At 32.2% G+C, this 24,779-nt stretch overlaps 3 protein-coding genes and 1 long non-coding RNA gene across 4 annotated transcripts in view; 1 reads left to right on the top strand and 3 right to left on the bottom strand.

Annotated features, from left to right (window-relative positions):
• Window positions 1-9,448, top strand: part of LOC145314999 (antigen WC1.1-like) — a 31,694-nt gene extending 22,246 nt beyond the window's left edge. The window contains exons 36-50 of the mRNA XM_080155069.1: window positions 341-441; window positions 918-976; window positions 1,314-1,387; window positions 1,504-1,539; window positions 1,761-1,830; window positions 1,992-2,105; window positions 2,431-2,559; window positions 2,964-3,109; window positions 3,312-3,393; window positions 3,908-3,968; window positions 5,012-5,069; window positions 5,620-5,697; window positions 6,018-6,079; window positions 8,633-8,708; window positions 9,321-9,448. Coding sequence (XP_080011195.1) covers window positions 341-441; window positions 918-976; window positions 1,314-1,387; window positions 1,504-1,539; window positions 1,761-1,830; window positions 1,992-2,105; window positions 2,431-2,559; window positions 2,964-3,109; window positions 3,312-3,393; window positions 3,908-3,968; window positions 5,012-5,069; window positions 5,620-5,697; window positions 6,018-6,079; window positions 8,633-8,708; window positions 9,321-9,347 — 1,173 coding nt within the window. The 3' untranslated portion in view covers window positions 9,348-9,448. The remainder of the gene's footprint in view (window positions 1-340; window positions 442-917; window positions 977-1,313; window positions 1,388-1,503; window positions 1,540-1,760; window positions 1,831-1,991; window positions 2,106-2,430; window positions 2,560-2,963; window positions 3,110-3,311; window positions 3,394-3,907; window positions 3,969-5,011; window positions 5,070-5,619; window positions 5,698-6,017; window positions 6,080-8,632; window positions 8,709-9,320) is intronic.
• On the bottom strand, window positions 6,324-7,829 carry LOC145315012 (uncharacterized). Its single transcript, XR_013877905.1, has 2 exons — window positions 7,470-7,829; window positions 6,324-6,973 (listed from the first exon to the last, which is right to left on the bottom strand). It is a non-coding gene; the product is annotated as an uncharacterized LOC145315012 (long non-coding RNA).
• On the bottom strand, window positions 9,449-14,135 carry LOC145315008 (histone H1-like). Its single transcript, XM_080155078.1, has 5 exons — window positions 14,061-14,135; window positions 13,814-13,892; window positions 13,224-13,289; window positions 11,608-11,698; window positions 9,449-11,169 (listed from the first exon to the last, which is right to left on the bottom strand). The coding sequence occupies exons 2-5, from the start codon at window positions 13,832-13,834 to the stop codon at window positions 10,880-10,882; spliced, it is 468 nt and encodes a 155-aa protein (XP_080011204.1). The 5' UTR covers window positions 13,835-13,892; window positions 14,061-14,135; the 3' UTR covers window positions 9,449-10,879.
• A 6,326-nt stretch (window positions 14,136-20,461) lies between these two features.
• LOC145315006 (protein lethal(2)essential for life-like) lies at window positions 20,462-22,970 on the bottom strand. Its single transcript, XM_080155075.1, has 6 exons — window positions 22,865-22,970; window positions 22,456-22,570; window positions 21,994-22,125; window positions 21,436-21,573; window positions 21,130-21,209; window positions 20,462-20,752 (listed from the first exon to the last, which is right to left on the bottom strand). The coding sequence occupies exons 2-6, from the start codon at window positions 22,567-22,569 to the stop codon at window positions 20,515-20,517; spliced, it is 702 nt and encodes a 233-aa protein (XP_080011201.1). The 5' UTR covers window position 22,570; window positions 22,865-22,970; the 3' UTR covers window positions 20,462-20,514.
• Between the last annotated feature and the right edge of the window lie 1,809 nt (window positions 22,971-24,779).

The raw sequence follows: 24,779 nt of genomic DNA, 5'->3' as shown, positions 1-24,779 counted from the left end.
AAGAAACTTGAAATAATACCCAAGGGTAAGAATTATGATATGTAATTTGTACATGTGTATTTATCAATTACAATAACCCTATTAGAGAAAAACACTACCTAGAGGGGGAAGGGGTTAATTAATTGTATTTCCCGAATGTAATGACCTTGTGCCGACTCTCAATTGGGTCTTAGAAAATCAATGAATGGTGTCGGTAATATTACACAGCTAAGTACCAGAAAACAATTTTCTAGCAGACGAAAAAGGTCATTGGAAAAGGGTGGGAAATAGCTGTCTGTATATATGTACATCTAAACTATAGATCTGTTATTACCCCTATAACAATTGTTTTTGTTTCTAGGTCAGACTGGCAGAGGGAAACAATGTGACCTCTGGTAGAGTGGAGATTAAATACAAGGGGGTTTGGGGCACTCTGTGTGATGATAACTTTGACCAACAGGAAATCAAATATAAGAACTTTAAAATTCGATAATATTAGAAAATCTAGAATTTCTGTGAAAATATTTGTGCAAGATTTGAATTTTTAAAAATATCGTCATTATAGCAATTAAGGGCGTGCACAGCGCACACGTATTATCCTCAGAAGGGGTGTAGGGGTATATCAACATAAAAGAAGATAGATCATTTTGTTTGCTACCTAGTTAAATTAAGATTATTTTTCTGGGTTTTCATTAGCAAACCCTTTACTAAGAGTAGGAAACTCATTCCATACACAATCACATGCCCTCTCATATTTTGTGCACGTTCATGATGTCTAATTTTTATTTGTTGTTTTACGGATAAAAGTCATGTAATTAATGGACTAATCGTCGGTTTTTAAAGTTATACATATAATTAAAATTTAAGGTACACTTATTAAAGAAGAAAGTGTTGACAAGAATTATACCTAATCATTTCTTATATTGATTGAACCAGGAGGGAGCAGTCATTTGCAGAATGTTAGGCTTTCCAGGTGGAGCTAAAATTCATAAAGAGGAACATTCATTGTTTAAGTTATGAGAGGAGGGAGGTATACTCCATCAAAATAGACAAAGCCCTTACCGGAATCTGTTAAATGCTATAAAGAAGAGCTAAATATTTATATAGCAAATGTTTAGTACTCGTAAAAAAGGAATAGAAAGAGGGAATCAGGACGTACTGGCGGATTGGTGGACAGGAAAGGTAATTACAGAGCGAGTTCGCTACTAAAAATACGGTATATTTCCTTATTTTAAATTCTTCGATTGAGATACCAAATCCATTTCTGTAATCTTTCTTTATTACCTATCTCATATAAATTGACAAAAATAATTAAATGAATGTAAATTATCAGGCAGCGTTCGGGCCAGGCAAAGGTCCAATTTGGATTAATCAGATTCAGTGCAATGGAAATGAAACTAGTTTAAAGGCAAAGATAATATATTTATATTTCAATGTATCCATAAGACTTGTTTTAACAAAAGTTTTAGAATTAAATTTTAAGCAAAATCATTCCTTATTCTTTATTATCTTTGGTATGCTTAGGATTGTCCTGCACCAGATTGGGGTCCCACCTACCAGGTTATTTTACAATACAGCAAAATAAACTAATCTTCCATCCAATCCTTTCAAGCTGTACAGTAACCTTGTCTCAAATTTCTTCCCTCTTTTGAGTAATCACACCTTTGATTACTTTATCTTAATTTGAAAGTCTTGAATTTGCATAGTAGAGTCTTGCGATTGTGTAAATACTCTAAGGCATCCCTCTTGAATCTGTATTGTAAAATCACAAAAATTTCCAGTGTAAACACTCAGAAGACGCGGGTGTAGAATGTTATCTGGAAGAATATATACCCCTAGAAACTAATACAGGAAAAAAGACATTTTAAGAATTTTTAAAAATTTATAAAAAACAATTCTGAAATTATAATTAGCAAAAAAATCTAAATTTTAAAATCAGATTTTTAGGCAGTGTAGAATTGTATTGCTTTAAATATTTACATGAAATTGAAATAAATGTTTTTAATCCACAGATCCAAAAAGTCATGGCACCCTACAGACAACTGATATTTGTGGGTTGTCAGAAGTTGTATTTAAGCCACGCCCACCAGTGGCAAAAGTCTCTGGCGGTCAAACGGCCGCTTCAGGTACAATATATTAGTTAACATGGAAGTAATCATATCCTGTATAGTAGTTAGTTGGCTTTACTTTGTACTTATCATACGATACAGCTGCTATGTCAAACGCGTGACAATTAATGCAATTGTTCCTGTATGTTTTACTCAAAATTGTAGTGTAAAAAGTTTCAAACTTTGCAAATGCATCTTAGGTGGTTGTAGTCTGTAGGATTAGTTGATATTGATTTTTCCTTTAACCACATTGAACAAGCTCTATAGCTCCAGCCTTTGTATGTTAGAAAATAAAATATACATACATATGTAATTTTCCCTACTAACTAAAACATATTTTCAGGCTCCCAACCGTGGACAGCAAGCATAAGAGTGAAGGGAACAACTAAAAGTTTCCATTGGTGCGGAGCTGTCATAATATCAGATAGGCATCTTCTTACTGCAGCTCATTGCGTTGAAGACTATCCAAAGGAAAATAATGAAGATATAGAGTATAATTATTTCGTCTTTGCTGATATGAATATTGAAACTTAACTGGCAACGTAAGTCGAACCTTCACTTTCAACCAGTGTGGCGTGAGGTAAGGGGGTATCAACATCCACCTTAAAATTGATATTGGAAAGACCTGCCTTGCACTATTTTCTTCCTAAGGGTTTCACACCCCCCTGGTACTTTCAACTATAGTTTTTTATAAAAAAAAGAAGGCGTTTTGATTTCTCTTGGGAGATTTGGGGTAACCTCCATCAAAATAGCTATAGACAGTCCCTGGACCTTTAAGAAGCTTCACTGTAAAGGAAAATGATATCGGTCCAGTCAAACAGACCGACACACATCCTGTTATTGTAAAACGTCCTTATTTTTCATTAATTGGTCAGGGAGCCTACATAGTCCGAGTAGGAGACTGGGATCAAGATATTGAGGATATTGGAGAAAAAGAATTTGTCATACAGACTGTTAACTTCCATCCAGATTTTAATATTGGAGCTTATCTTAGCAATGATATAGCTCTTCTAACTATTAAGGTGAGATATATTGGAGCTTATCTCAGCAATGATATTGCTCTCCTAACTATTAAGGTAAAAGCAAATATTTAAAATCTAAGAAATGAGGCTGTTGGAGAAAGAGATTTTGTCTGTCAATCTACATTTATAGTAGTAAATGATTTTTGATTTTCAGGAATTTTGATTTTATAAAATCTTTTGTGTGTTTAAACTATTTTTTTAGAGTGAGTCTGGTAGAGGGATTGTATTCACAGATAAAATTAAGCCTGCTTGTTTACCTTTAGAATCTACAGTTTATTATCCAGGTTTATAAAGCTGTTATAGCTGGCCAAGCTACTTAATAATTAAAAATGTTCATCCGTCTGTAAGACACGAAGTGGGGGGAAACGTGATTTTCTCAGCCGCTATTAAAGCTAGACATTGATTTTTCTTGACAACATTCCCAGCTTTGTGGGGCATATTTAAGTACATATTATATCATTCTAAATCTAATCAGACTTATACAGAATTGGCAATTGGCAATTTATTTAGAAATAAGTAGGGTTCACTAGGGCATTCTATGCTCTAGAACCGAAAAGTCTTAGAAATTAGCCAAAATAATAAAAGTTGCATTGTTTCTAATACCCAAAGTCCAAAACAATAATTTATTTTAGATCCATTGTCCCATCCTCATATTCCTGCTTTTTAATTTAGAATAACATCAAGATTCTAATAAAGATTATACAATTGGAGTTTATAACTTTCAAAATTCTTAATCACAAGGTATCTTAAATAATTGAAATCTTAAGTTGCAATGTTCCAACTTTTTGTTACTTTTAGGTACTGAATGTACAATATCAGGATGGGGCTCTATAGGCCAAACTTCTGGTGGTTATGCCAGGTACATTTGTTAAAATTGATTTTAATCTTCCTTACATGGTTGATCATTGCATAGTCAGGGAGGGAGTGGACATTGGGTTGTTAGTCTTCAAAATTTTATAATAATGTTTTGTATTCGTTGGCTCAACAACTTTGGGGACTTTTGTGATATTTTTGTTTGGTTTATTAAGTAAAGTTTCTAAACATTTCAACCAATAATTGTAATCTACAGAAGGGTTAATTTAGTGTTTTTTCATTGGGGATGTACATCAATTTAACGGCCATTGTATTATACCTTTAGATCCCTGTACAAAGTACCTATATCAATCTGTATAAACACCAGAGAATGGGTACTTTTAACAACAACAAACCTTTTCACTGGCGGATCTTTTTTCAATAACAATGCATGGCAATGTTGAAATATAAAGGATAACCACTGTGGGCTAGAATTGAATCAAGACAAAAGTAAGTGCCGAGCCCTGGGACCTATGTATGGTGAAAATAGACATAAAACCATGATGATTCCAGGTAAAACCAAAATATTTCAGCGGGGGCTTTTTGAGAAAATTAGATTTATAAAATTTCAAGTTCAATTTTCACCACCTAGGAGTTGCCGCATAATCATGACAAGAAAAGCAAATATTATTTATTTTAAATTTTGAACAACTTTGCTTTTATAAAGTTCTTCATAAAACCACTCCTGAAGGGAGTTAATAAATGGCCATTATCACTTGCTTTGCAAAGGTCACGAAAATTCAGCCTAAAATAAATCATATATATAGAGGTTTTAAGAAGGACTTCATTAAAGCAAAGTTGTTCATTATTTAAAATAGATAACATTTGCTTTTCTTGTCATTATTATGCGGCAACTCCTAGGGGGTGAAAATTGAACTTGAAATTTTTAAATCTAATTTTCTCAAAAAGCCCCCGCTGAATTATTTTGGTTTTACCTGGAATAATCATGTTTTTATGTCTATTTTCACCATACATAGGTCCCAGGGCTCGGCACTTACTTTTGTCTTGATTCAATTCTAGCCCACAGTGTAACAAATTAATATTTTTTAGAAAATTACAATCAGCCAAAGTACCTATTCTAAAGACTGAAGATTGTATGAAGAAACAGGTATTTGAAGATTATCTAAAATATAAACTCATTATTTTAAAATTAAAATAATCTTATAATAGTTTTACCAGAGAGATAGGGGATTTTGGGCTGTTTATTACACTAGTCCCCAAAGTTTTATAATGTTTAAAACATTAGACAGATCTATTCTATATTCAATACTTACTGCTGTATAAATAAAGTCAGTACTGGATGTTTATTATATTCAGTTTAGCCTTTTATATGACTTTGCCAATATTGTCTGAGAGAGAGAGAGGGGACAATAAACTGTTTATTATACTAGTCCCCAAAGTTGTACAATAACATCTTCTTATTTGTTGGCTTGACGACTTTGGGGACTTTAGTGAAATTTGATTGGTTGATTCAATAAGTTTAGTGTTCAAACGTTTTAACTTCTAATTTTAATCAACAGAAAGGGGTAATTTTGTGTATCATCATTGAGGATGTACATCAATTTATCGGCCATTGTCTTATCCCAGAAGTTTTACTTTTTGCCATAAAAACATTTGATATATTTGAAGTGGTACATTAGGAAATATTTATTTACTAGGTATATGGCCCCGACAAGTTGACCGGTGGAATGTTTTGTGCTGGTTTTCTGGAGGGTGGCATAGACAGCTGCCAAGGAATCATCACATTTAATAATTATTTTAATTTGTTTATGACTTAGTTTAGCATATATTTAATAACAAACAGGAAGAATCTTTTATAATTGATTTTATTTAACTTCTATCTTCTTTAAAAATTAAAATGAAATTTTATCATGTGACCGATATACATTTCTCAACAACCATATTTTTGTGCTATCACCAGTTAGTGTAACTTTTCTCTGGTGTAAGAAGGCCCTCTTCCCCAACTATTATTAGTTACATAGTTACCATTCTTAATATTTTTGTATGAACGATTTGACTATACATGATAATTATGTTTGTGATGATCTTCATAGGAGACAGTGGCGGACCTATGGTTTGTCAGAATAGAGACAAAAATGAACTCTGGGGAATAATTAGGTAAACTAAATTTGAAAATAAAACAAGAGTTCAAAGGGTTCCACGACAAACGTAAGAGTCCCAAACGTCAGAGTGGAAAAACATCAGAGTGGACAAACGCAAGAGTCCCAAACGTCAGAGTGGGACAAACGTCAGAGTGGACAAACGCAGGATTTTTGGGACAAACGTCAGAGTGGACATTTTATAAGTAAAACGTATGAGTCTCGATTTTATAATCATTACCATATAAAAAAAAACATTTATATTTTTACTTTTTTTCATATTTATTTAACAACTGTGTTAGAACGAAAATTTTACACCCTTTCAAATATATCACATATATATTATAAAGTTTAAATATTGGCATACCCAAATTTTTAACAAACATAATTTTTGTGCAGTGGAATATTACTCATTAATAACGTCATGGTTGTAGTATCCCACAATTGTTTGCATAAATATGACAGGGCTGACATCCTCGTCATATTTCTCTACTATGCTTGCCAGCTCCTTCCTTCGCATATTTGTGTAGGTGTTTCTTGCACTGCTTTTGGTTGTCTCGTTATTTTGAGGTCCTAGTAGCGCGTCCCTGAGCTTTAAATTGGCTGTTGCTTCTTCTGCTTGCAAACGAGCTACTACAGTCCAAGTACCTGAATTTGCAGGCAATGCTGATGATAAACCATAGTTATATCCTTCAGCAGAATTTGTAGTAAGAAACTCATCATTGATGACAGCATCATGCTTGTTCCATAAAGTATGTGGGAATCTTGGTTGGTTTCTTATTCCGGTCCTCCCATTTATGGCTCCAACGAAATTCTTGTCAAAGTACTCAATAAATTCATCAACTTCGTCTTTTTCTTCTGGCCAAGCTGGTTCAAGTTCTTTAATCTTCTTCTCTACAACAGTATCACGAATCTAAATAAATATAAATTTGAGAAAAAAAATTAAATGTAAATTTAAAACTATCTTATTGGTTATGCCTAACATTGTTTTGCGCCCCCCCCCCCCCCCCAAACATAACAATGACTCTGGACAAGCACAATATTTTCTTTATAATTAGGTTAGGTTAGGTTATAGGCTAGGGGGCCGAGCGCTGTGGCTAGGTAGGCCAGGGTGCTGAGTGCTGCAGCCAGAGTCATTTTCTTTATGATTAGGTTAGGTTAGGTTATAGGCTAGGGGGCCGAGCGCCCGCGGCTAGGCAGGCTAGGGGGCCGAGCGCTGCGGCTAGGCAGGCTAGGGTGCTGCAGCCAGAGTCATAGTTTTGTCAGGAGGTTGGGGGGGGGGAGGGGTAGGGTGGTATTAAAATTTTTGTTTTTTTTCTTTTGTTCAAATAAATTGAGGTCAATATATTGAAATTAATTGTTTACACCTAAATTACTTTGTTTATAAATTCAATACTGTATAACTTTACCTTATGAATATCATCTATTGGCACCAGAGAAAGAGCCCATATGTACCGGCTCACAACAAAATCTCTCACGTCTGATTGTTACCAAAGACAAAACACGAATAAGATGTCATTCAAAATTGGAAGATTTTTATAAAATATTTGAAAGATTTTTTGCAAAAAATTAGAAGATTTTTTGTCATATAATTAAAATAGCATAGACTCTGATGTTTTACTTAAGCAATGTCCACTCTGACGTTTGTCCACTCCGACGTTTGTCCCACTCTGACGTTTGTCCACTCTGACGTTTGGGACTCTTGCGTTTGGGACTCTTGCGTTTGTCCACTCTGACGTTTGGGACTCTTACGTTTGGGGTAGGACCGTTCAAAGTCGTCTTAGTTGTATAATAAATGAAACAGGTTTTAAGTGTGACTTCAGTTTTTTTTGCTTGAATTATAAGTACAAATATTTTTCTTTCACTGTACAAAGGAACTGTAAGGCATGATCCTAGAACTCTTTATTTTTGGATGAATTTATTAGTTTCTTGATCTTCAGCCTTATAAAATTTTGGGACATTGCTGTTATTACCTAATCAAATGCCTTTCTTAAGTCCAAACTACACAAACTATTATTTCCCATAATGCACACTTATAATTGAAACTTTTTGAATAAACAAACATAGTCTAAAATCTCACGTTTATAGTCCACTTTTAAAGTTTGTATTTATGCAGTTGGGGTTATGGTTGTGGACGACCAAACAAGCCAGGAGTATATACTAGAGTTGCTTCATATATTCAATATTTATAGTTGGGGTTATGGATGCGGACGACCAAACAAGCCAGAAGTATATACTAGAGTTGCTTCATATATTCAATATTTCTAGTTGGGGTTATGGTTGCGGACGTCCAAACAAGCCAGGAGTGTATACCAGAGTTGCTTCATATATTTAATATTTCTAGTTGGGGTTATGATTGCGGACGACCAAACAAGCCAGGAGTGTATACTAGAGTTGCTTCATATATTCAATATTTATAGTTGGGGTTATGGTTGCGGACGACCAAACAAGCCAGGAGTGTATACCAGAGTTGCTTCATATATTTAATATTTATAGTTGGGGTTATGGTTGCGGACGACCAAACAAGCCAGAAGTATATACTAGAGTTGCTTCATATATTCAATATTTCTAGTTGGGGTTATGGTTGCGGACGTCCAAACAAGCCAGGAGTGTATACCAGAGTTGCTTCATATATTCAATGGATCAAGGTATATTATAGAAAAATTATAAGTAGCGCAGCTACTTTACAATTTATGTAAGCCTTTGATGGAATTTAAAAGTCCTATAAAGAAAAAATTACATTGGATAAAATGACATAATTCATTGACAGAACTGCATAAAATTACTGCTAAATCTAACCCGCGTCCGTTGCTCAATACGTAGCGCACTCGCTAGTCGTCGGGGAGGTATTTGGTTCGAATCTCGGCTTAACAATGCGTCATAACTAACGACGTTTAAAATGGTTCCTACTGCTACTATGTCAGGTGCGCGAAACTAATATTCAGAGTAGGGGGAATGCCTTGGTCCAAAACAGGTGCAACTCATTGCCGTGCACAGTTAAGACTTCTCAGACAAAAGTCGTGCAATCAAAAAGTTGGTTGTCTGATGGGTGTTACTGAACCTAATACTCCGTGTTTGGACAGAAAAGGAGAAATTTGGCTGGGTTGTTGGACCATGGCGTTTCTTGTCATTATTTTTCATCCAATTAATTCAGAGTTTATTATTGCTGCGCCATTTATAGAACAACTTATTCTTATTAACAACTTTTTTATATAGACATGATTTTAATGGATAGATTAATTGATAAATTTTTTATTTAGAGCATAATTGAAGGACAATCTGAATAAGATACAAGAAAATAGAATTATCCTATCATTGTCGGTTTTAAATTATCTATATATTTATATTTTCTGTAAATATTCACTTTAAAGACAAATAAATTAATAAGTTTTATGTTTTAACATTTATTGATTGAACTGTAAATTAGGGTTGGGCCGGATATCCGGTGTGGCCGGATATCCGGCCATTTTCAATATCTGGCCGGATACCGGATATTAAAACTATCCGGCCGGATATCCGGCAATATTATCTTTTATATTTTACAACAAAAATTTCTGTTTTTTTTCCATCTTAAATGGCTGTAATTTTTTTTATTATTGAAGCTAGAAGAACAATTTTTTCTAAATATGTTTATCTTTATGTAAATTTTATATTAGAAATCTCAAAACATAAATTTTAACGGTGGCAGCAGTACTTACCAGCTGCCAGCCGCAACCAAACGGTTGGCAGGTAAACGGCAATGGATTTTATGAAATTGTAATATGTCATGAAAATATATAAAAAAGCCTAAGTTTAAAATTTTAAATCTTTAAGTAAAAATTTGCGGCCTGTTAAAAGATTTCTGGAGACCTAGAGGTCCAGGACTTGCAGGATTATACCTGGAACCTGAAATCGACTTGAACACCTATATTACATATGAGGATGTACGACTACAGGATATTTTAGTATTAGATAACATGAAATGCTTTGTTTAAGTAAAAAGATATTTTTACTTTTTACCTGAATGACCTTACCAGATTTGCTGGCATCCTGTGCCCGCCAGGAAGGAGGTATTAAAAAAATTACAACTCTCAGTTATGTGTCATACCCATATTTTTTCTGCACTTTCATGTCCCTTCTAATATCCCTAGATACTAGGGACGCATCCGCTAGTATAATATAAAACACCAGTTTATGAAGAATTTTTTTTGCGGGTATATCCCCTTTCTTGGCAACGCCCCTTTAGGAGCAATTATTCGTATTTTCACATTAGCTTTCCTCCTATTTCTATAGCCCCTTGCGGGGCCAATTGCCTAACCCTGCGGGGCAATCACCTAACCAAATATAACCTAACCTAGCCTAAAATAACCTATTAAAAGCAATTTTAAAAATACAACGAATCGCCCCTTAAGGTGCGTTGCCACCAAAGGGACTATATATCCTTTTTTGATACTTTCATATGTAGTAATTTGGCCGGTTATCCGGCCGGATATCCGGTAATTTGGCTTGATAACCGGATATTTGCCGGATACCGGCGTTGGCCGGATATCCGGCCAGATACCGGATATCCGACATTTCAAATCAGCCGGATATCCGGTATCCGGCCCAACCCTACTGTAAATTATATTATTTTTCAAATTCTAGGTAAAAATTATACAAAATTTAGAAATGCTGACAATATACAAATATCACAAGCATAATAAGATTGAAACTTTTTGATAAAAAATCTATGAAACTTGAATTTTAAAATCTACAAAAATTTTAAAATGTGAATAGATATGAAATAGGTAAATGACCTAAAAATTTAATAAAATTTGTACATTGATATGTGGTAAGAAAATTATTTTTTCTTAGGAGCCTTTTTTGCTTTTAAAGCAACAATCTTTTTGGGTGGAACAGGTTTTTTAACCACCACCTTTTTGATGGTAATTGCTGGTACAGTCTCTGCGGCTGCAGCTGTAGGTTTGATACCCCTAGATTTCTTAGTCAACTTTTTAGTTGTAACAGTCAGCTTTTTCACTAGTTTTTTGGCCTTTGGTTTCTTGACAATTGCTGGCTTCTTTTTGGCCTTGTCTGGGCTAGGGGCTGCGGCATCTTTGGCAAGTTTAAAGGATCCGGCTCCTTTCTTACCTGAAAAGTGGTATTCTTCATATTTTTGAATATTATTTGTTAAATAATTACATAAATTACTTTGTCCATTGTTTTCTCGCTAACCACCTAACCGATCTAGTTCATTTCTCTATTCTAGAAAGCTTCACCTAGCTTTTAGTTTTAAGATGGTTTTAGGCTAATTTATTTCAAAATTTAAGTCTGTTAAAGGTTTTAGGCTGTTTTTCTGTCCCTTTCTCCCCCTTCTATTACATAGCATTATTTAAATTGTACTTAATTCATATCTGTAGTATTTTTATTTTCTTAATTCGGTTTGCGTCTTATTGAATTTATTTGACTTTCTCTCGTTTTGATTTTCTTCCACCATTTTTGTGATTTTATTATATGTTAATGTGATGTAAATCAAATGTACAATTTTTCTATTCTTTAAGTGTTAGGAAACTGCAAACTATTATTTACCTGAAACTCCACCAGCAACTAGCTTCTTAGTTTCAACCATTTTCCTGAGGGCCAGCTTTACCCTCACCTGGGTTTTGTTTGCGTCTCCAACCTTTTTTGGTCCAGAGTCATATCAATTGTTCAATGCAAATCTTTTTTTTATTAGATAATAAAACTGTTAATAGAATAAGTATCAATTGAGAAAGAATTTAAGTTTAATAATAGGCATGCAAATTCATTTATTTGTTTTACATTATAAATTTTCTTATATTAAATTTTGGTGCTTTCCCTCAAATTGCCTTGCAAGAACATACCGCCCCCATCCCTTATCTTTAAACAAATTGAAACTGAAGGGTCAGTGACTATGCGTGGCTTCCCTGTATAAAATATAACACAAAAAAAACTACTCCACCCCTCAATTTATTACAAATGAGAGGGAGGAGTGGCTCTGTGCGAGCTAGGCATTTCGAAGAACATAGGCAAAATTTTAATTTTAAATTATTTGTTTTAAATTGCTTCAAATGTTTGTGAGTATAAGTTGATTAAAATTGTAAATGGGGTATTCCTGTCCAGTTTTTTGTTTAGGAATGAATATTTCTTACCCGAGGGAATAAATGATTGACCGATAGGTCATCATTTATTCACGAGGGTAAGAAATATTCATTCCTAAACAAAAAACTGGACAGGAATATCATTCTCATTTAAACAAAAAACTAATTTTTATGCTAGTAAAATGTGGTTTAATTTTGGTTTTTAAATTTCATTTATTTCCCTGTTATAATTTTTCTTTCTTTTAGTAATTAATAAAAATTATAAAATCTTCCAAAAAAAATTAAAAATCTTCTAAAATCATACCAGGGATATAAATGAGATACCAGGGAAATAACATTCTATTGCAACAAAAAGGTGATGTTAGCAAATAATTTCTTGAATAAAATCATAAAACGTTTTTTCATTTAATTTTCATTTTTTTCACTGTTGTGTTTTTATTTGACATTAAAAATAAAAATCATATAAAATCTTCCAAATCAAAGAGAAAAAAATCTTTGAATTATTGGTCAATTTAAGTTCAAAGATTTTTTTATTGTAAAAAGTTAATTTTTTAAAAACATTTTAGAAAAAAAATCTTCTAACAAAAAAAATTATCATAATCCAAGATGGCGTCAATACATGTAAAATAATATTTTCAAAACAAAAAATTAAAACTTGAATATCTTTTTTCACAGATTGAATTTCAAAAATCGGTCTGACAGTTTTTCCAAAGTCAGTATGATCTATAGAATGAAAAAGGTTTGAAACTGATAGAACATTTCTTTATACTAAAACATATTTTTTCTCCAATTTTTTCCCACACTTCCAAAAAATGAAATTCAATGAAAATTAAATGGTTCTCACATTAAAAAAATTTTCTCACGGGTCCAAAAAATGAATTTAAATGAAAATCATATGTACCATTTAAATCAAATTAAATGGTTCCCACACTCGAAAAATTTTCCCACGCTTGACATTCTTGAAAAATGCCAAATAAATGGATATTTTAACAAACCCAATATCGCGTTTTTTGCAATGGAATGAATATTTACATCCACTATTTAAGGGGTTGTTTATATGGGAATGAACTTTTTTATGACCCATGCCTTGTAGTTAGCAACAATATACTTGAGTATTGCTTGCCGTGAGCTTCCATTTTTATCCTTCAATGCCTAAAACAAAGAAAATTTAAGACATCATTGATCAGATTTTAGTAACACTAGCTTAAAACAGGCTCTGCAAGTCTGTTTAGGTACAGGTACAAAGATGTAAAAAAAAACATTTTGCAATGAAAATTAAAGCAATAAAAAAACTTTTTGTGTTGATACTTGAAACTACAGTTAATCCTAAAATTAAGTTGTTGAATGAATATTTTTCTTATACCTATCTCTAAAACAATTTGGCAAAACGGTAATTAATTTTTCGAAAAACTCCACTCTGTGTTTTGGAGGTATATTTCTCAGGACGGGTTTGTTTAACTTTCATATTTGCTGTTATCTAATGTCTAACAACTATAATTTTTAAGACAAAATTGCTAAAATTTAAATATACTTTCATGCCTTAGAATAAATAATATAATTGTTAAAAAAATAGGTTGAAAAACATACTAACCTTAAAAGTTCCCTAAAACATTTTCCTCACTACATAAAACCCAACCCACCCACTACCTCCGATAAATATCTGTTTAAATGTTCACCTTAATGGCTGCTGTTATCATATTAGCAAATGGTGGGTGGTTAGCTGGAGTCTTGGGCTGCACAACTTTCTTGCCCTTTACAATACAATCAAAAAGATAATTTTGTGTATCATCATTGGGGATAAAATTAATTTATCATCAATTATCTTATTACTTTAGATACCTGATTTCAACAAGTATTTGCAATTTAAACCTACAAATATTATAAAATACTGAAAACTGAATCATGATTGCACTATATTCCTTTGCTTTTGCAGGTTTCTTAGCAGGAGCTGCTGCACTTGTCGCGGGAGCAGGTGCAGGTGCTAATAACACATTTCAGTGAAATATCATAGTCACAATACCTGCTTTATTCTTTGCTATTGTTGTCAAAATAAATAGTGGAATTATTCCAAGCTTTTACAGCTTTATATTTGACATTATAGAAAGTGGACAAACAATAGCCAAAAGCTTTACAAGGACCTATATAAATGTTTTCTAATATGGAAAATTTAATTTGTTTAGTGGTTAGCAAAATCTTATCGGATAAACATATAGAGCCCTTGAAGGAAGGGGGTCTGGATAAGTTAAACCTCCACATGCAATTTTAGTTTTAAGAATTTTTTAGATGGGGTTATCTTTTTAGGCGTGAATTTTTTTGGCTAAATGAAGGTACCCTCCCAAAAAATGGTTGTAAACCTCCCCTGGACTTAAAAGATGTCTCACTATCAGTCCATCGGTTATCGAGGTCCTTTTTAGATAGACATACTGTTACTTTAATCTATGGAAATTGATTATGATTAAAACTAACATTTAACAAGAACGACGACATCCAAACAACGATGAAACTAATATTTTCACAAAATTCCTTCAGACTGTTTCTCTGCCTCCTCCTCTGGAGTAGTTTCTTCAGTCTCAGTTTCTGACACAGCGGCAGTGGTTTCCTCAGCGGATATCTCAGACATTTTTTGTACTCTTTAGAAAGATAATTAGAATAATGATTAAGTACAATATTACAGCAATCTAAAGGGATAAGACAACGGCCGATAAATTTATGTACATCCCGAATGATGATAAACAAAATTACACCTTCTGTAGACTTAAATTAGTAGTTGAAACGTTTGAACACTTAACTTTATGAACCAACCAACCAAAGTCCCCAAAATTGTTAAGCCAACCAATAAGAAAATGTTATTATAGAACTTTAGGGACTAGCATAATAAAGAGCCCATTGTTCCCTCTCTCTCTCTGACAATCTTGTAAAGTCATTTAAAAGTTTAAACTGAATATAATAAACATCCAGTACGAACTTTATTTATACAGCAGTAAGTATTGAATATAGAATAGTATTACTAACAGAAGGACATGAATACCTACTTATTAGCTGCACTATTTAAAACCTGACATTTTAGAAATTGCACATCTAATTCTATTATATTTTATTCATTTATCTGTTTTATATTTTAAACATGCTCTTACAAGTGACATTTAAACAAGGATGACAACATCCACACGTAGCGAAGCTCAAAAATTATGATTGTATATCAGGAAAAAAATACTGTAAAGCAGTGTCATATAATAAATATTAATATTGGTAAAATAGAGAAATCATCACACCTTTAAAATCACGCAACCTTATAATCATGAAAACTTAAAAATCTAGGAATCGATCTAGCACCGCAATTAATAGACAGATCTTAATGAAACTTGATGGAAATATGTAGAACATAAGCATAACTAATCCCTGATAATTTCAACCGTCAATCCTGAATAGGAATTGAGAAAACCTAAAAATCTAGGAATCGATCTAGCACCCCAATTAATAAATAAATAAATAATAAAACTTGGTGAAAATATGTGAATATAAAATCAATTAATCCCTAAAAAATGTCAGCACTTTATATTGAGTTCACGAAAACGTAAAAATCTAGGGATCGATCGAGCACCCCAAATAACAAACAGACGGACAAAACAATGTATATTAATATTAGATGGGCATATATAGTGAGAATCTTCAATAAAAAATTCAGCTGTCTATCTTAAATAGGAGAGAGAAAATCACGTTTCCCCCAATTTATTAATTACGGACGGACGGACATTGTGAATTATAGAGTAGCTTCGCTACTAACAAGGATGACAGACATCCATTAAATGAAAGTTAATAAATCAGACAATCCTTACATAAAAGGAACATGTTGCCTATGGTTCTTCTTTACAATTTAGCTTCTCATAGGGAGGTTTAAACTATTTTGAGGGAAGGTACCACCACCCTCCCAAAAGAAATTGCAACTAATACATAACTCCCAATTTTATTTTATTTCTGATTTATAACTAAAATTATAAAGAGGGTGTGTGGTCGACTTCCCCCCACCCCAAGTACCCCTAGAGGTATTTAGTGAATCTAGTTATGAATTGAAGTAAGTAGAACAATAAAATTTTCTTTAAAAAATTTTTTTAACATGTATAGAAATGGCTTTTACAAAACCTTAATGTAGAAAAGCTTTGATATAATAACCAGATAAATTCACTTCTTTGTTAGTTATATAATTGTATGGAATCAATATTTCACAAATTCAAAAGTACAAATTCTCTGAGAGGATGCATTTAGTGTCAGACAAAGCCGGCGGAACCCAGGTATAAACCTCCAGCAGAGAACCGAATTGAGAGCAGCAACATCTCTCTAGTACAACCAACTATTACTCACTTATACCAAAATTGTGTTTTCTTACTTTTTTCTTTTACTTATTTTACGGCAAAGTTGATTAATATCAAATGAAGTTGTTTTATATAGAAATTAGCATGACAGTTTTAGGTTTAATTTTTAGTCATTTTAAAGCTTTTAAGTTATTTGAAATCTTATAAATTTTAGCAATAAATGAAAAAAGTATAAAAACGGCAAATGAAAATTGAGCTTTTTAGTGGATTTTTCCTTATGTGTAAAACAATACAAGAAAATAGAAATTAAGTAAACCCAAGGTATTGGTCTTTTCTATCATTTTCAAGTATAGAAAAATCAAATTTTTATAGATTTTATTGTGAATTTTAGGTTTGAAATAAATAAACAAGCACAAAGATATGTAATGTATATATTCTTTGCAAGTTACTCTATTTCTTTAAAGGGTTTGCATTTTCAAACTAAACATACAACTAAATATATCTAAAATAATGATTTCATCAAAATTACAAGGGTGATTTTATCAAGGAGGGTAGGGGCAATTGGCTGTTTATTTGACTGGTCCTCAAAGTTTATACATCATGTTTTCTTATTCCTCGACTTATCAACAATGGTGACTTATTGAATTTCGATTGGTTAGTTAATTAAGTAAAGTGTCCAAACGTTTCAACCACTAATTGTAATCTACAGAAAAGTTGTTTTGTTTATCATGAAGGAAGTAAAATGTAAATAAGTTTATCGGCCATTGTCTTCTCTGTAGATCCCTGTGATTTTATTCATTAGTATTAAAGCTTGGATAGAAGTTTTTAAAACTATGTCAAATGTATTGAATGCCTGTTTAATTGCGAATCTTCTCTATAATTAGAGATAATTGTCAGTCCGTTTAACTTACTCATGGAAATGTGATTCCTAATCTTAAAGTAAATAATACAATCCCTGAAGTTCAAAAACCCTAATCTACTATATTTTGGTTTACTGCGGTGCACATTGGGGCAAATCAAGAAACAAGGGGATTTAATTATTTAGAGCCCGTATTTCGTGTTCAAATTGTCATATTAGGGGTTTTTGAGGTTAGGGAATGCATTTCTAAACTTATCAGAGAAATTTGAGAATTTTTCAGTAGCGCAGCCACTCTATAACTAGCTTTTTGGGCCCTTGAAAGTGTATCTATGTCAATTGTAGTCCGATTTTAGTGTTCAAAGTGTCAAATTAGGGTTGTTGGGGTCTGGAAATTCATTTCAGTATGAGGGGAGGGTATAGTGTAAAGGGGGTGGATGGGGAATCCTTATTTTAGCCAGCTACAAGTTTCACTTTAAGTAAAAATAAATCCATTATAGATGTGGGCATGATTGACATAAATTTTTATAAACTAAAATCTATATTTATAATGATATTAAGATTCTTGTTTACCGTTTATATGTATATTAGCGGCTTTGCCCCTAGCCTCTAGGGGCTTTTTCCCTAAGAGGTATTAAAAAAAAATTCAGTATCTCTGGTGTTGCAACCACTACATTAAAAAAAATAAGGGGGATTTTTGTTTTTGCCCATAAAATAGCCTGATCTTAAGGGACAGACAGACGGACATACATCAAGCTACTTTGTATTATAGATTAAAACACAGGGATCTAAGGGACAAAACAATGACTAATTAATGTATGTAAATCCCCAATATTGGTGCGCCAAATTATATTACAAAAAAATAATTGTCTGTAGATGAAAATTAGTGGTTGAAACGTTTCAACTTAATGAACCAACCAAGAAAAAATCAAACAAAATTCCTAACATCGCGTTGTTAAGCCAACCAATATAAAAACGTTATTATAAAACTTTGGGGACTAGTGTAATAAATAGCACAATGTCCCCTCCCTTCCTAAATAAAACTGCAAACATTAAACATGAAGACCATGTAACTACATAATATATAAACAAAGCATTACCAATAGACAGACGGATAGGCTAAAATAATTGACGGGGATTTTTTGTTTTTAGGAGGGTTGAAGGACCAACACCCCAAGAAAATAGCTTAAACTCAACACAAGACCAGTAGATATATTCCCTGAAGATTAGAATCCAATCGGTTCTGTGGTTACTTTAATCTTAAGGGACAGACAGACGGATAAACACCAATCTACTTTGTATTATAGATTACACTTACCACTACATTTTAAATTAACTGCATAAAAAAAATTGAGAGGGATTTTTTTGTTTTTTTTTAGAGGGTAGAGGGTGTCCCACGCCCAAAGAAAATAGCTTAAAATCACCACAGGACCAGTAGATATATTCCCTGAAGATTAGAATCCAATCAGTTTAATCTTAAGGGACAGACAAACGGATAAACATCAATCTACTTTGTATTATAGATTAATACCCAGGAATCTAAGGGACAAAAAAATAACCTATTAATGTATGAAAATCCCAAATATTGATACATCAAGTTATATTACAAAATTAATTGTCTGTAGATGACAATTAGTGGTTGAAACATTTTGACACTGAACGTAATGAACCAACCAATAAAAAAAATTCCTTAAGTTGTTAAGCCAACGAATATAAAAACGTTATTATAAAACTTTGGGGACTAGTGTATTAAACAGCCCAATGTCCTTCCTAAATAAAACTGCAGACATTTAACATAGAGACCATATAACTGCATAATTTTAAAACAAAGCATTACCAAATGACAGACGGATAGGCTACATGCTAATTCCAATTTCAATTGATTATAAGAACATCACGTTATTTGCATATTGATTTTACCTTTCCGCAGTGAGGGAGGGGACATTAGTCTGTTTATAACACTAGTCCCCAAAGTTTTAAAGTTATGTGTTCAAACGTTTTAAATACTCATTTTAATCTACACAAGGTAATTTTGTGTATTATCATTGGGGATGACCTTTGTCTTATCCCTTTAAATCCCTGATATTTGTAATAATCTATAGTTACATTAAAACCTCTAACATAAAGAGGTTTAGATTTAGGCTTACACCCCCCCCCTCTCCCCCCTCCCCATCATTTAGCGCAATAGAACTTGAAAATATTTATTATTAACTTTAATTCAAAGTCTGAATAACTATTTCCCAACATAACTATGTTTTTGTGTCTTTTATTTATTTGAATTATATCTTAAGTTTTGATTTTAAAAGCGCATTTAAAAGATTTTCTTAACAAACTTTTCGTGCACCAACCCTCAGAAAACGCGCTAAAAACCCCTACGGGGGCGCGGGGGGGTAAATGAAACCAGTACAGGCGATTATAATATGTCTTTGGGTAATTAAATATCCTATTTTTAGCCGGTGGCAACCGGTGAAAACATATATCTTCTTACTGTCTACTTAAATGTTGATTATAAAACAAACAAAAAAAGAATAAAATATTAACTTCAACTAGAATTATTTAGGACTTATTTCATTAATATGTGTTTTTTTCTTTTATATTGTCAAAATACATGTACTTCATGACTTACCTGAAGTTATTTTGTCTAATTACGTTAATTCTAAGAGATTTTATAATACTTTTAAAATTGTTGGTTAAACACAAAAAATATACCCTTTTCTGTAAGAAAATTTTTGCATTTCTTGACTTTCAGGCATTAGAAAGCTTACTTAAAAAGCGTATTTTTAAGATTCCTTTGAAATCTGATGTACATTGGGTATGATAATACTCATAAAATGATTAAAACTTGATTTGGGGGTGGTGAATTGAATCCCCTTGTTGCCCCTATGTGCGGTGGAATAAATTGTAACTGAAATGTATTTGTAAATATAACTAACGAAACAAACGAGATTTAATCTTAAAAATAACCCACTTATCAAAATAGGCAAATTAATTAACCTGTAATAATTATTCCATATATAATTGTTATTCTAGTTTATTCTATGCTTAGAGATTTCGTCACATGATCACTACTTTTTCCATTTAGGACAAAATTAAATTTTTATAGTTTATAGCTTCCGATGCTTAGGCCACAACAGATAATAAAATAATATACAAAGTTACATTAAGATGGGAATTTTATTTTAAAAATTTAAAATACATATAAAATCACAGCCTATTTGATCTGCTTAATCTCAACATTAGTCACGGGATTTCCCTTCATGGCCTTGATGACCAGGACACCATCAGCCGACAGGTTGGAGCAAACATTCTCTGGTCTCGCGCCCTCAGGCAGGGTGTACTTCCTCTTAAATGATCTGGTCAGAGTCTTCTTGCCGTCCTCAGACTTCTCCACGTGTCTGCCGTCAATCTCGACCGTGCCGTTGTGCACAGAGACGTGAAGCTCGTCAGGTCTAAAAGATTAATTGTTTGAATGAAACAAAAGGAACTCCGGTTTTAAGAGTGAAATATAAATATTTAAGAAAGCAACAAGTTTAAAAAACTTTTGTTGTTAAAAAAGCTATAAAATAATGAATAGAAATGAAAAAAGGTCTATATAAGTTATGAAATTATCTATCGCATCGTATTATAGACAATTTTCTGCAAATAAATTAAATATTAAAATTAAAACTCAAAACTTACAAACTAGTATGGATTTAGAAATGTAATCTATTACGATGCTAAACATAATTTCTCAGTATGGCCGAGAACCGGTTATGATCCACAGATATTAACTGGAAAAGACAAAACAGGTTTTGCTATAGATTTTTTAAAAATCGTATAACCTTACCTGTAGTGAGAAGTATCCAGAGATACCTCCAATTTCTGATCATCCTCCTTAACTCTGATAACCTCATGGTCATGACCAGCCTAAATAATAATTTTCATTTAGAGACAGTTTTAAATAACATTAGAAAAACTAAATGGTCAATTAATAAATGTTTTAAAGAAATTAGTCTTAATAATCTGACATTTCAAAACTTTAATAAAATCTTATTAATGATGGTATTTAAAAGTTGTATTTTGGTTAAACAGTTTTATTAAAAGTAATCTGCTATTATCTTATCCCTAAAGCTCTGGACAATATATATCCTACCTTGAATAAGTCCAGCTCCTTGCTCAGATCATTGTTGAAGGTCTTGAGGGAGGGCAACATCCACTTCCTGGGAAACATCCACCCACTCTCGTACTTGGCCAAGGGGTTGGTGGTCAAGGATTGAACTGGTCCAGATTCCTAAAATAATGGGAAAACATTTCAACGATGTTAATCAGTTTCACAAAGTGCTATTAGAAGAGAATGAATAAATCTAGAATAGTAATATAGGGTTAAGTTATATGGCAGACAATAAACCAGAGAGAAAACAATGGCCCAAAAATTAAAAATACCCAAAATTTGCCTTCTGTAGATTATAATTAGCGATTAAAAGATTTAAACACTAAACCGAATCCAAAATTCGAAATTTAAATCAACGAATAAGAAAAAAGTTTTTATAAAACGGAAATTTGTGTAATAAACAGTCCCATGTCCCCTCCCCGCAATTAACAGACCAGCCTCGAGTGCTAACGTTAACAGTTAACGGAATCTAATGAAATTCTACAACCACTATAAAGGGAGGGAAAGAAAAGATCTATCGCCATGATAAAGTCTTATCACCTCATCGTTGCCAAGCATGACGTTGTCCCTCATACACCTGCTCTGTCTGAAGTCCTTGTCCATAGTCTTCCACAGGTCACGTGACTCCTTGAACATGGCATCCTTCACCTTGTCGAAGTTATCCCAGTTGTCCTAAAATATGATAAAATTTATGGTTAAATGCATTTTAAAATTTAATCAGAAATCACGAAACCTTATTATATAAATAAAAATTTTACATTTGCTGAAACTTAAAAACTGATTACATTTCCCTTTATAAAAGTTTTTAGATGGCCTCAAGATTGTTGCATCATCCTTATCCGCCCCAATTTTTATCCCTTTAAATACACAGTCCCTAGATTAGATATAAAAAAGTAGAAATTATTAAGCATTTAGGATTAAACAAGTGTCATGATAATACCAAATTTTTACATGTTAATAATATTAGTCAAACCATTCCATCTCTAAAGATTACTTACTAACCTGAAAGTGAGGATCCTCAAAGAAGAAGTCCCTAACAGTAGTTGGGACACGCTTGGCGCTCTGCTGGGCAACAGTCTTATCGGCGCTCTGCTGGGCAACAGTCTTATCGGCCATCCTGAAAGAATTAATTTAAAAAACGAGAAAAGAGATGAAAACTAAACGATTAATTGATATAAACACTTATTATAATATCAAAATAACCACAAAGATACAAAGTTTAATTAGAAAATTAATGCACTATTGATTAATAAAACCCCAAAAAATTTAATTCTAAAATTTTATTGCCAAAAACTAAACACAAATAAACAAACTTAAGACCTTTAAAGAAACATTTAGATTAAATAATTTACAAAATTCACAAAATAAAGTTTATAAATGATAAGATAATATAAATTATTTAATGAACTACCTGAATATTAGAAGATAAAGCAGATCAAGTAATGATAATTAATCGAAGCTCTGATTCCTATATATAGGTTTCATTCATATGTTTACATTCCATTCATTTGTTTACATTTGCAAACCAGTTTCGTTAAAACTTAATTTTACATAAAAATATTAAATGTCTAAAAATATAATTTTGTTAAAAATTAAGTTTTTTTATAAGAATAATAATCACTATATTTTTTACCATCTTTTATTATATAAATCTTAAATTAAACCCTTTGTTGAAGATTTAAAAATATTTTAAAATAACAATTTATTAGTAAATTTTTCTCATATATTTTTAATCGATATATTATTACTTGGATGTTGCACCAGATTTTTATGTACTCTAAGAAATTGATACTCGATGCTGGCTAAAAAAACGAACTAACCAATAAACGAATTCAGCAAATTTAATAAAAGCAACATAAACTGACAACAAATTTTCCCCTGTTCATATATCCACGAATTCTATATAGGGTTTGGCCGAATATCCGGCCGGATATCCGGCAATTTAATCTTTTATACACAAATTCCTACTTTTTAAATTGGAAATGGCTGTAACTTTTCTATTTTTGAAGCTAGAAGAAATTTTTTTCCAGAAAAAGTTCATGTACTTGAAAATTTTATATTTGAAATCTCAAAATATGATTTTTGGCGGCGGAAGCTGTTTTTATGAAGAATTTTTTTTACTGCTTCAATATCTGGTAATTTGCCGGATATCCGGCATTAGAAAACATCCTGATATACGGTATCCGGCCATAAAAGTATCCGGCCCAACCCTAGTATGTACCTATGTTCTTTAAAAGAGATGTTACGTATAGTATCCATATCATAATATCCGTTACGCATAATATCCATATCATAATATCCATTACGTATAGTATCCACTAATCATGGTTAATTAAATGTCAGTCCGTTCATTCTAAATTTGTTAACATATCTTTACCGTCACACTAGAACGAAATTTGTAGTTACATTTTTAATTATATAATCTGAGTTTTGCTCTGTTTGATATTTGCATCCTTGTTTTAATGAATTTTTTGACCTATTGAACATTTTTTAGATATGATATTGATCTTATTCTACCAACCATAACAAAACATTACAAGGATGAAACTTGTATGTAAGAGGGGTAAATAAAACAGTCTTGCCTAAAATTTGGAATACAGTAGACAGACAAGTTGTTTGTTCATTTTTTTCTTGTAATTTTAAGAAAAACCGCTTAAATTTATGAAAAATATCAATCCTAGTGAGTCTCTAACTTTCATTGTCCGTCGGTTCGACAGCAATGCTATGGTATGTGTATATTGTGAAGATTTTCTGATTTTCATCTCAATATGTCCACTCATAGTTGGTTAATCGATAATTGATTTCTGTGGTGAAAGCATCTACTTTAAATCTTCCCTTTTTTAAAATGATGATATTTTCTTTGATTTGCTATTTATGGATGTCGTTATACTTGTTTTTTACCTAAGCTTATTTACAATTCGTTTAAAATAAGTGGAAAAATCTGGAATAATTTTATAGTTCATAGAGTTGCTTTAAACTATAACATGGCTATTGACACGTAATTTTAGAACATTTGAATAGAACGTACTAAACAATAAAATATTATTAAAACTGACTGTACACAAATGTTTTTGATATATTATTGAAAAATTTTAATTTTACTTTTGTCATTAACTACTGGCTTTACCCCTAGCATTTACGGGCTTTAATATTGAAGGGAGGGTGAAAAAATAGCCCACAACCAAGGCACTACCTACAAAAAACTTCACTAAAAAGCTCATCTATCATCGAACCCTTAAAAAATATATTCTTATTTTTAGTTTATATTTATTTCCATTTTTCTAATTAACTAAATAGCGAAGCCACTCTATTAACTAAGCTAAACC

This window comes from Acartia tonsa, chromosome 3 (assembly GCF_053477335.1).
Source record: "Acartia tonsa isolate MP-2025a chromosome 3, ASM5347733v1, whole genome shotgun sequence".
Taxonomy (NCBI): Eukaryota; Metazoa; Arthropoda; class Copepoda; order Calanoida; family Acartiidae; genus Acartia; species Acartia tonsa.
The sequence above is the reverse complement of the archived record's forward strand: the minus strand, read 5'-3'. Positions and strand labels throughout refer to the sequence as shown.